Source organism: Cygnus atratus, chromosome 2 (assembly GCF_013377495.2).
Source record: "Cygnus atratus isolate AKBS03 ecotype Queensland, Australia chromosome 2, CAtr_DNAZoo_HiC_assembly, whole genome shotgun sequence".
NCBI lineage: Eukaryota > Metazoa > Chordata > Aves > Anseriformes > Anatidae > Cygnus > Cygnus atratus.
Window position 1 is genome coordinate 21,453,449 of NC_066363.1, and position 12,519 is coordinate 21,465,967.

General features: G+C 38.4%; 1 protein-coding gene across 1 annotated transcript in view; it reads right to left on the reverse strand.

The window, feature by feature from the left end:
• Nucleotides 1–2,756: 2,756 nt before the first annotated feature.
• Nucleotides 2,757–12,519, reverse strand: part of LOC118247364 (macrophage mannose receptor 1-like) — a 29,790-nt gene continuing 20,027 nt past the window's right edge. The window contains exons 23-30 of the mRNA XM_035545246.1: nucleotides 10,955–11,057; nucleotides 9,850–10,082; nucleotides 8,034–8,199; nucleotides 6,550–6,702; nucleotides 5,724–5,840; nucleotides 4,121–4,288; nucleotides 3,420–3,461; nucleotides 2,757–3,001 (exon numbers count right to left, since the gene is read on the reverse strand). Coding sequence (XP_035401139.1) covers nucleotides 2,757–3,001; nucleotides 3,420–3,461; nucleotides 4,121–4,288; nucleotides 5,724–5,840; nucleotides 6,550–6,702; nucleotides 8,034–8,199; nucleotides 9,850–10,082; nucleotides 10,955–11,057 — 1,227 coding nt within the window. The remainder of the gene's footprint in view (nucleotides 3,002–3,419; nucleotides 3,462–4,120; nucleotides 4,289–5,723; nucleotides 5,841–6,549; nucleotides 6,703–8,033; nucleotides 8,200–9,849; nucleotides 10,083–10,954; nucleotides 11,058–12,519) is intronic.

Consider the following 12,519-nt stretch of genomic DNA (forward strand, 5'->3'; position numbering starts at 1 on the left):
TTTTAATGACTATTTAGTGAATCAAAGTAGAACAAAAACTTATTTACATGTATTTCATATACAAGTAAAATATTTTAATTTAAACGTGATTAAAAATTGTCAAAAGATTAAAATATTTTAAAATTTCAAATTAAATAAAGATATTCTTGAGACTACGATCTTTGAGTCATTTGACTGTTTAGCATAAAGTACACCGAATATGTTTAAAATATTTTAACATATAGGAACAAACTGTTTATTTTCAAGCTTTCTGAACACAGAGGATACACTCGTATAAAATGCAGTGCTGTCACCTCAGTCCTGATGGAAGTCTGGAATGAAATTTACAGGACTGAAACAGACATTGACAGGGAAAATTCGGTTAGAAATTATAAAAGCCTTTCTAATAACAAGCTTCATTAGACTTTGAAAAAAAATGGCCTAAAAAGGTACAAAATCTTCACTGGTACTGGAGATTCCAAGAATAAATTTTACACAATTTTGTCAGCTGTGTATTAAGTATCCTGCCCATTCTCCCCCTTTCCTTTGAAATGCCTAGTCTGTTATTTAAACAAGAATATATTTCTATTCACAATACACTCATACCTCTTATGATAGCTGATCTTTCAATGCTTATATAAGTCATATAAAGAGGAAAATGTGTTTATACAGATAAGACTGAAATTTTACAAAAGTCCAACAGAATAAGATTTAATAATACTTTTGTGATGAGATACTCTGAAGTATTGTATCATTCCTATATTACAGGTATGTGCTGTAAAATTAAATTTCCCAGTATGAGAATGCATGCTATCTGCATTTTGGAGCTTTCTGACCTGAATTTATACAATACCAACCCAAAGAAAAATCAAGTCTGAATGAAGTTATTGAAAGGGCAAGGAGCCGAGGACAGCTTTTCCATCTTCAAGGACAACCTCCTTAAAGCTCAAGAATGGTTTCTACCAGTATGCAAGACACAAAGTAGGCAGGGCCTGGCCCCATGGGGAATTTCTGATTGATTTGAAACTCAAAAAGCTCAAAGTGTATGGAAAGTGAAAAAGGCAACAAGCTACCCAGCATGCAAAGAGGGACATGTCCTGGGCACACTGGGACAGAATGTGGAAAGCCAAAGTTCAGCTGTGGTTCAGACTAGCCAGGAATATGAAGGGTAACAAAGGATTTCTGTGGGTACCTCAGCTGCAAAAGGAAGATGCAGGCCCACAGCTGAAGAGGTCAGGAGACCTACAAGACATAGGGCTGAGGTATTCAATGCTATCAACCGTTTCTCACACTTCCCAGGTCTCTGTAGTTAGCAGCAGATGTTAGGGAAGAACAGTACAACCCATGGTGCAGAAGGACTGAGTTAGAGGTAAGGTTAGCTGTACCTATAGATGTCCACGGGACCTGAGGGAATGTATCTGAGGATACTGAGGGAGTTGGCTGTGGTCACTGGGAATCTGCACTCTGTCACCTCTGACAAGTCACGGTGACTGCAGAAGGCACCAGTGGCTGGAAAAGTCAGATGTTACACCTTCGAAACAGGAATGATGAAGGATTTGGGAGCTACAGTGCAGTCAGCCTCTCCTCAGCCCTTGGGAAAATTATGGAACAATTCTCTTGGAAGCCATTTCCAGGAATAAAACAGACAAAAAAGGGGGAATGGAAACAGCCAGAACTCACTTATAAAGGGCAAATTATGCCTGGCCAAACCAATTACTTCCTATGACAAAATGATTGTCTTGCAGTCCCCAGAGAAGGGAGTAAGTAGTGGATGTCATTTACCTTGATCTTAGCAGGACTACCAAAATCCTCTCTCTTAATATAGTGGGTCGACTGCAAGGTGGGTGAAAAGCTGCTTGGCCCAGCAGGTCTAAAGGGTAATATATTGTCAATTATTTCAAGTCTAGCCTGCACCTGTGGGGGTATAACTCCATGAAGCAGTAAATGCTGGAACTGGATGGTGGAAAAATGAAGGGTCTAGCCACGGGCCACTGAAAGGAGTAGGGGACTTGATATATGGGTATGTGGTAACAATAAGAATCTGAAAGAGCAGAGAGAATAAGTTAAGGGGAGACCTGAGTCTTGTATTCAACTAGTTATAAGCGGGTTAGAGAAAAGATGCAGCCAAAATTTTCTCAGAGGTGTGCAGTGTTTTGCTGTGCAAAAGTGGGAAGGCAAGGGAAATTCAAATGTGGTATAAGGAAAGCAATCTTCACCAAGAGTGTGGATAAGCATGGGAGCTGACTGCCTGTCTGGGGCAGGGAGCTGGTCCTGCTTCAAGCAGGGATGTGCACGAAGTGAGCTGGGAAGTCCCATCCGACCTACGCAATTCTGCCAGTCTGTGATCAGTCAGTGGAGATCAGTAGTGGCATTTTCAGGATTCCTACAGATCTGGATGTACTTTTTGGAGAATGTTAAGACATTTATTCTCACAATTGCCTGTGATGAGTATGGTTCTCTTCATGCCCAAAGGTGATGCAGGACCTGTACAGAGACTGGAACAGCCCGAGTGTTCCTTTACACAGTGTAGCTCCAGGGTCATAAGCTTGTCCTACAGTCCTGCCAGGTAATACTGTCCGTGAGCAAATCCGGAGTGTTGCAAGATTGCTTATTCCTGCTAGTACATAAGGCAAGAAGCAACCTGTGCAAAATGAACTAGAGTTTCCATAGAAGAAAATCACTTTACCTTAAGAATTCTGATATTCCAGTGCTTTAATTCATTTCCAAATCAGTCCTTAGTATGAAACAGTAATTCATTTCCAAGTTTGTCCTGATTATTAAACTGATGCCTGTTCATTTTCTTCAATATTGGTCACAAGACACCTTGATTCATGAGTTCCAGGGTCAGTATCACCACAGTATATAGTATTGTCAAAACTGGCTGTAATTGTTTTCTGTTCGTGTCTTTTCTTATAGAAAAAATAGACTGTAAGGCCAGTTCCTGCTAGCAGTAGGAAGATCAGTATAACAATCATCACACTTAAACTATGTGAGGATGAAGCAGCAGCTTCTCTTTTTGATGCTATGAAAAACAAAACAGAACAGTTACTACAAATGAACAGAGACTGCTATTGTGTACAACATTTTCCTAAATAAACCAGCTGGGTGAACTATAAAAGTACGGAACAATCATAACCACACTTAAAATCAACACCCAGTCTCAATGGGCAGAGCAAAATTGGGCTCAATCTGTCCTACATTCCTTTTAGAAGTAGCATTATATCATACCCCACTTTATTCAGAAAATAACAAAAATATCAATAAGCCACCCAGTTTGAAAGAAAAGTTCTTCTTTTCAACAGGTTTAAAATAAAATCATCAGTGATAGTTAGATGGGTATTTAAATGAAATTCATCTAGAGGCAATTTTACTTGTAAATAACGAATGCATATAAATGTACTGAAATTTCTTTTTAACATGCTTATAAGAAACCAACCTACCTTTATTGATGGATGAATCATGGGTTGGTTCAACTTCAATAACTTTAAAATTAAAATATGGATATATTATACATAGTTTACAAACAACCATTCAAAGACTAAATACACAGTGTATACATAATTGTTATTTTGTGTTCCTATTAGATTTTACATAATACAGATGAAAAATATATGAAAGCATTTTCCCTGAGAATTCACAATGATTTAATCAAGTATTCTTGTTTAAAGTGTTTGTTATAAAAACCCCAAACTGTTGTCTCACTGTTAATTGCTTTGAGCACTTTTACTGGTAGGGGAGACAAATGTTCAGTTTTCACACCTCCACGGTACCCATCCTTCACATAGAGAAATTCAATGTTTTATACTTGAAAAGCATTTTTACACATGAAAGCATTTAAGCTGTATTTTTGTTTTCCTCCCTCCCTTGCTTGTGATTCAGTCAATTCCATGTAGGTCTGGCTGGCTGGGTCCTACAAAGCTTGTGAATTACTCCATTGACAACATGTTGAGATCCAAAAAAAAAAAAAATCCCTAACATTATTTTTCTGTCCTTAACAAAAGTTACTCTTGGCTTTGATACAGATGCACATGCATCAACATCAACACATAAAAAGTACCCAGTGTATGATTAGTTTGACCAGGTATATTATATGTTAACTGCTACTTCTAAAATAACGCAGTAAACAGAATTCAGAACTTACTTTTGGGGATTTTGCAAATAAAATTCTGGTCAACAGAGCAGTAATAGTTCCTCCAGGCTCCACTTGAGACATCCATGTCAACACAGTGTTCATCAAAAATTACTGTAGGCTCTCCTTTCTCCCAGTTGACGTATTCTACCACACTTCTGTCTGCCCATAACCATTCCCCTAAAATTAAGAGTATTAAATAGTAAGTGAATGAAGTAGGGAATCATTTCTAGTCTACCAGGCCCAATGACATTGCATATGGAATTTATTATTGATTAATTTATCATCACAGAGGATTCAGTTTTCACTCTTTTAATAGTCAGAGATGTTCAGATGGGAATGCACGAAATATAATGCTCATATGCTGTACACAAAATTAACTCCATTACCCTCCAGGGCCATGGCTGTTAACAAAGAAAGCAAGAAATGCCCAGGCTGCCTGAGGACTTTCAGCTGAAGTCTGTGCCCAGAACCCACCTGTTTTTTGTTTTTTTTCAGAAAAGCAGAGTGTCCCCATGAGCCATGCTCTGCAGTTTAAGTATCCAGATCACTCAGAAAATTTTCTTTACTTGTGGATCCAAGATCACTGAATAATCAATTGCCTTTGCAGTCTGAATCAGATCTGTTTAATAATAACTTTTTGCTCATCTCCTGCTGAGGGCCATCAAGTAGAAATAAGTGTCATCTCTGCTCCCTCAGGTTGTGCTTTCATGGCAGGATATCCTATCAACTCACTTCCACCTGAGTGCCACCACCTCCGTTCCCCAATCAGCAGCTGCACTTTCCTTTGCCTCCACTTACACTGGCATGTAGCAATGTGGCAAGCTATTGGGCCAGGTCAGGAAATAAAATCACTTATTTTTTACTGTTAGTTTTCAGTGAGAATAGATCAGCCTGGCCAACCATGCTATAAGGTGCCTGCCATTGCTGATGGGGAGAGACAGAGACTTGGACAGACTGAGGCCTCAGCAGCCCTCTTGCTCTGGAGCTCTACCTTCAAAGCAGGCCATGAAAATCAGGCTTCAGAATTATAATTAAACAGAAAACATTATTAAATTTGTTTTTACCAACTTTTTAAATGAGAAATTTTGAACTGTATTTCCAAATAAATAGCTGAAATGTTTTTGGATGAAAGCAAAAAGTTCCACCAAAAATTTATGAAGAAAAATATTTAAAAAATTAGATTAAGAAATATTGCTAGGCAGCTTGTGAGCTGCTATTCTCTGTTTTGTTTAGAAATAAATTTCAGCTAAAGGCTGCCTCACCTCTCAATTTTTAGACAATTTTTTTTTTTTTTTAAGACTAACTCTGGCTAACTGTCAAGCAATTTTAGTAAGTAAGCAGTTAGTAAGTAGTTTAGTTAGTAAGCAGTGCTAAGCTAGAATCTTTTATGGACTGAACTATACTCCAACTACCATAAAGATACAAAAAATATAGGCCTTTAGCTGGCATATATTGTAAGTATTTTAGCTGAAAAGCTATTAAACACTTAGTTGATTTCTTTGTCTAATCATTTAATATTTAACATATTAGTATTTAATGTTAGTGTTATTTAGCATTCTCTCTGTTTATTTAGTATTTATTTTCATCTCACTATGCATTTTGAAATAATTACCATCAATATTTTTGAATAATCCTATCCAAAACCTTCTGAAGTCACTTGCAAGTGGAGACAAGTAAAGTAAAAGGAAGTTCAGTTCAGCTGGATCTTCTATGGAAACCAGAGAAGCACCTAAAATATAAATTAAATATTACATATAATTTCAGCAATATTTTCCACTATAAATTATTTACCTCAGTAAACAATCATATGATTCATGATAAGATTTTTCATATAGTAGAGAAGCTTGAGAGTAAATTAGCTTTAGCTTATAATTGATATACACAGACATAAATCTACACATTCTCTCTTGGTTCTGGATCTAAAAAAATAAAAAATAAAAAATAAAAAATAAAAAATAAAAAATAAAAATAAAAGTCCTTCCCAAGGTTCAGGACATGTTTATATATTTCTACTTTTTATGACCTGTCTTCAACCTGATAGGGACTGCAACAAATTGAGAGCAAGAATACAGACCCTCTACAAACAAGGGTAGGAACTTCAGATGAGGAAGAAAAGACAAAATGCAGAACAGACATCAAAAGGGTCAGATAAAGCAAACAGGAAAATCAAAGTGATGACAGATTGAACAGGGAGGCATAAGGTGTAACAGAGAAGGAGTGAAAAAGGCAAGTGGACACTTTCAAGCCACCTACCCTGCTAATGGTCAATCGAAAAAGGATTAAAACCTACCCACATTGGTCTCGGAGATTCTTGAATTTTTACTAGAACTAGTGGAAAGATGGAAGAATAAGCCAAAAATGAAATTTAGACTGCAACTTGTCACATTATTCTGGGCACAAACAACCTTTAAAATCTACTAATAAAAAAAGGCACTTACCCATCTGAATACACATCATGGAAGCATCAGGCCAGCTTTCTTCGGAAGTGGTGTGAACATAGTAGCAATGGCCACGGAAGGGAATCCAAGATCTACCACGCTTCGGTTCAGGACACTTTCCAGGAAGCTGTGGTGGTTCACTAGGGATTAACTCTGTTAAGGAGAGACAGATTTTAGTAGGGCTTTAAAAGATAAGGGTAACATGTACTGCTGCACCACACATCAGCCCTATCATTTTGACAGTGATTCCAGTAAAAAGAATATCCCATAGGCTCAACTAACGAAAAAAAAAAAAAAAAACAAAAACAGGACTAATCATGGTAAACTAGTAATGTATTCTGGATGGGGCTGTTCTCCAATCTGCTCAAGAAGGCTTACTGGAATCTAACTGCAATTGTCTTCAGCCAGGCAATTTAAAACTTCAAAACTTATAAGAAAGAATTGGTCAGTATGCCAAAAGTATCTCAACACCACCACCACATGGGGATGGGTTCCCAACGTGCCGCTCATTCACTGCTGAAGTGTGCTTTGCAGCATTCAGATTTCCGATGTTTTTTAAGTATTTTTTGTTCTCCTGTGAATACAGCTACCAAGCAGCACCCTTCTGAGGAATGCAAGAGTGAGGAACAATGAAAAGAAACGGCAGAATGAGCAATACTCCACAGCAGCAGAAGCATACATGGTATTGGGCATAGTTGGACTGTGTTGGTCTGATTTATGGACTGCCAGTGGCTTGCGTCCAGCTGCTTTGTAGCAAGGTCAGAGAAGCTGTCTGTATCTGCCCTTGTACATACATTTTAAACTATGTAAAAGTAGAAACAGCAACCTATTAAGTGACCTGATTAAAGCCAAAGTAGAGCTTAAATGAGCAAAAATTTTGCAGTGAAGTCTGGTACAGAGATCGTAAATTCCATACAAAATTTAAAACGTTTGATAATTAGGTATAATATTTGAGCCCCTGTGGTACTTCAGTAAAAGTACTTCAAGCAAAACTTCCCAGGATCTTATACTTTTCATGAATATAAATTCATCAGTTTGAATGCTTCCATACTTGTCTACCTCCTGGTCCTCTTTCCATCTGCACTTATTGGTTCCGCAAAGTGAAGTTTCTTATCTCCCAATATTACAGAAGATAATATGAAATGTAATATATATTATTAATGTATTTACAGTTGGATTAAGGTTGACCAGTTCTGCAACCCCCAACAAACAAGGATGCAGAAAATACCCGCTTATTGTGGCATGAAACGTTGCAGTTGACTTTATGATGTGCACATATTGACTGGCCTGGGAAATGAAATGTGAAAGTCTTTGGAAATCGTTCAAGACAGCCTGGATCTAGGTGTTCTTCCTTAACAAAAGCAATAGTTTATCACAAAGCATAAAACTTCTGTCACAATCATTGTGTATGTGCAAAACCTAAATTCAAATAAAGAATTTAAATTCCAGCCTCCCTAATCACATTTCTCCTACTGATAACCTACCATCAGATTGTTTACAGAGAGATAAAAATGTTTCATTGCAAGATGTTGTCTTCCAAAAACCGTCCAGATCTAGATAGGCACAGGCTGTGTTTTTATTTGGCTCTCCACTGGCCCAGTTATGATACCTGCTCCTCCTTCTGTCTGACCACATGTAACGGCCACGAGTCTAAAAGCAAATGACAATAAAGATTATGTCAAATACATGAATTAGGTTAAAAGAATATTAAGATTGCTTGCAGGTATGTAAAAGATAGGACAGGTCAGAATCACAGTTTCCTGCACAGAATTTATTATTCCTCTGTCATGATTATATAAAAGTCTGGTCCAAGCTTCCACTCTCTATAGCAGATAGGACAGTGATCTTACTGACATTTGTTCGCTATTCAACCTGCATTGTTCAATTCACACCATCTGTCTTGTGCAGTAAAGGGACAAAGAGCCTTGTGGTAACAAATATGAATATGTAATAGAAAAAATTATCAATGGACTCCACATATACACAGAGATCAAATGAAGATTGCAGAGAAACTACTCCTAGCTTTCCTCTAACACAAGCTCCTCTCTCTCTATATATATATATATAAAAAAAAAAAAAAAGAGAGAGAGAGAGAGAGAGAGAGAAAGCAGAAGCTCCAATTGAACAAGAATACTGACTTTGTTTTTCATGTGACATACCACAGACCTCTGCCACCCATGCTAACAGGGCTTGCAATAGGTTTTTAGCTCTTGTAAGAACCAGCTACTAACTATAAGTATTTTTCTCTCTACAACATGTTCTTTTTTCAATGGATTTCACGATTATTTCCAAAACATGACTAACAGCAGTCACATCCATGGCTCCTCTCACCCTGTCCTGTGCAGTCTGACTCCTTCTTCCTGCCACCTTTTAGAGGCAGGCTCCTATTCTGTTCTTTGTAACAGTTGCTTTCCTGTCCTTTTTCCTTTGAACTCCCTGGCCCAGCTTCCTATCTAATCCTGGTTTCCCAGTGCCTGCTCTTAATGAAGTTCAGCTGTGATTCCTCCCACATCAGGAACTGTGCCCTCCTTCTGCCCCATGTCCCACCAACCTCCGGCTAGCTCTACCTCTCTGCTCTTTATTTCCTCAAAACTCTGTTTCCACAAATATCCAGCTGCATCATCTTTTTTCATGCCCTTTTTATATGCCTTTAGCAAGCACTTCCCCTTTCAGGCCTTCATGCTCTTGGCTGTTGGCAGCTTTCCCTCAGGCACTGGCATCAGCTCTGAAAACCAACTTAATGTATCCCCCCTGCCAGAGGCCTGCTCCTTCCTCTGTGCTGCAGCTTGCCGTCTCTCCTGTTGATTGGACAACAGTTCATGTTCTTGTAGTGCTGGGCTGTCAGTTGAAATAATAAAGCTTAAAATAACCTCAAAAAGAAACAACTACTTTTAAGCCAAGCTGTTTCTGTGGTGTGCTCCACAGAATGTCCTCAGAAATAGCTGTGCTGCCACATGTGAGTGTGTGGCCCGGCCACAGCATAGGAAGCAAAAATTCAAAGCCACTGAAGCCACTGAAGCCACTAGCTACTGCAGCTGTATCCTTGGTGGCCTTTGAAATGCGGGCTGTGGAAGTTCTGACTTACAATTTGGCCAAATGCTTAGATGTTTAAAACCTCTGAAGTGGAGCAAAGCACCTTAGCAAGACTTTGATTCCTGCCAAGCAGTCATAGATCTGATTGAGAGCATTCACACTGGAGCCTGCAAGAGTGGATCCTGCCAACCTCTGAGCAAGAAACATGGCTGATCTATGTTGATCTAGAGTAGAGGTTTGATTGTCACAAGCATTTGATGGACTTACTGTGTTGCTGTTAAGACCAATCCATACAGGCTCCCCGTGCTTTAATATTTGTAACCACAGGTAGGATTCAGCATAAGGATCCAGAATGCTGGCAAGTTCTGCATATTGGTCTCTGCAGTTCTTCTGTGCCTCTTCCCAGCTCATTTTGTAGTTGATGACTGCATAGCGGTCATCACCGTAATTGTTAAAGCCAAACATTGGGACCGTGGGTTGGGAATTTTGCAGTTTAGGGTCTGCAACAAACAAACAAACAAAAATGAAAGTCCATAGCTATATCTTGGCTAGACATATTATCATGTTGAAGGAGGATCTATTTTATCATGGTAGTCAAGTAATTGAAGGAGGCTGCAATAACAAATTAAGATGCTTCCCAACTAACACTGCAGTGATGAAGCCATGTTTTCACATTCTGTAACAAACTTTTCTAATTCCTTTTAGAATTACTTTTTAACATGAATATCTGTATCGCTTCCAGGAACACGCCCAATAAACTCTAGACCTTCCCAAAGTGACTGTGTAAGGCATTAAAGGGAACAATCCTCCCACTTTTTCTGTGATATACTAGTATTTGGTGTATTTCTGATAAGAAAAAGAGTAAGGAAAGCAGCAGAGGGTAAAACTGGCATGCTGTGAGCAAACAAAGGGATATAACTGCTGATGATGAAATTGCCCGAGACTGTAAAAGGGAATCAAGCAGGGCAGATTTTCAAAACAAAGTTGTTGCAGTGCTTTTAAATATAACAGTAGAATTCAGTTTTAAAGAATTTGCCCATATAAAGGCAAAGTACTTCACTGTTCTCTCTCTTTCTCTTCCTCCTGACTGCCAAAAATAGTAAAATACATGATATTCCACAGAGGGTTTTTTATTATTATTATTTTTAATGTATTGGTCTGGTGCTTAAAATAGGAAAGATCAAGAAGATCAAGAGTTTTTCTCCAGAAAATAAAATGTGTGCTCATTTTGTTTAAATGGTTTCTAGTGCAAGTGACACTGTCAAATTAATTTCAATTAAAATAGCACTGAGTATGGGAAGTTAATTTTACCACCAGTTTAACTTAACCACAATAAATTACCTGTGCTAGAAAGTACTGAAAGAAAACTCACCAGTGTTTTTCTGGCATATGTAGCTTTTGCTTGCTTTACATTCTTCATCTTTCCATTTCCCTGCCTGTTCAATAGGGTTCTTCATCATATAGACACAGTCATCCTACATGTGAGATGAGATTAGTAAGAAAAAGATGTGGAAAAATAGGAAACATTCCTTTTCCTACAGGATATATAGACTCACCTGTCACAGCTGAGTAAAATTAAGGTAATCTGTATCAACTCATATTAGAAATAGTCAGAAACAGTAATATGACAATAGCCATTTACAATTCGGCTGTAGAACAGTTTGTACTTGGATGATGGAGGGATTGCAAATCACAGCTCAGAGGCAGGAAGAAGCATCTGGGACTATCTGTAAGTACATAATCTCTGTGCTTGCAGGTGTGTGTGTGTGCATGCAGGTAGATGCACATATGCTAGATGTGGCACACAGGACATTTAAGCTCTGTTTTTATTTTCCTGGAGGTTATGCAGAAACTTATTGGCACTAAAGCTTGCCTAGAGAGCTAAAACCCTCATTCTGCACCAGTCTGGCGCTAGAAACCAAAGATGTCACCACAGCTCAGTAGCATAGAGGTATCAAGCAGGAACAATTTTTTTGTGGGGGACAATTCCCCAACCCTTTGCACCCCAGGTTTGGTTCTTCTGCTTCCTCCTTTGCCTCCTCCAGCTTTCTGCAGCAGGAAGCAGCAGCTCTCCCTCCCTCATCTCAGCATAACCTCATGCTGTCTCTGATCCCCTCAGAGACAATAGCCCAGCAGCAATTGAAGGAAAGTGCATGGGGAACAATTTGTGAAGGGAAATGGGCACAGCCTTCTACAGAAAGCACATGTGTGTGCGAGATGGGGAAGTGCTGAAAAGCCTAAAACCCAGCTCTAGCCTGGGTGGCAGCAAAGGTTGGACCTCACAGAGCTGTTTCCTGTTTCAGCAAGACTCAATACAGTTCTGTCACGAAAAAGAGAGAAACTTGGTAAAGCTAGCAAAGGAGCACAGAAGTGGTGCTGTCAATCAGTATTCTTCATTAGCCATTTTAAAATTATTGAAGAACACTCAGTTTTCTCTTGCAATTAAACAAAAAAGGTATAGCGGTGCTGAAAGTTTCAAAGCACGCAGAAGAGAAGTTTCTGTAAAACTGAGAAAATTTAATAGAAGGTATAGAGGGAGAAGAAAATAAGAAAGGAAGACCCATATTCTCCTTTTGTGGGTTGCATTCAATGCATTTGTCTTACTAAGCTCAGCACCATGAAATGTAAACTGTTCAGTTCATATTTTCCTCAAGTCTAAATGACATTCGCTGTATCACTAAATTATGCAGGTATTGCTATACTGTGGTTTATTTGAATCTCCTGATCAGTCATGGTAAAGTAAGGAAAACTGCTCGTTTGTCTGAGTTTTGCACAATAATTCCAAATATCTGTCTGGATTTATACAAAATCATGACAAAACAAAGAAGTTGAAGAAAATATCTGAAAGTAGACCTTTCACATGACTACTTTTCTTTCAGAAGCAACAAGATCATTAAAAAACTTTATAAAGGAAACTTTACAAAAAATATTATTGTC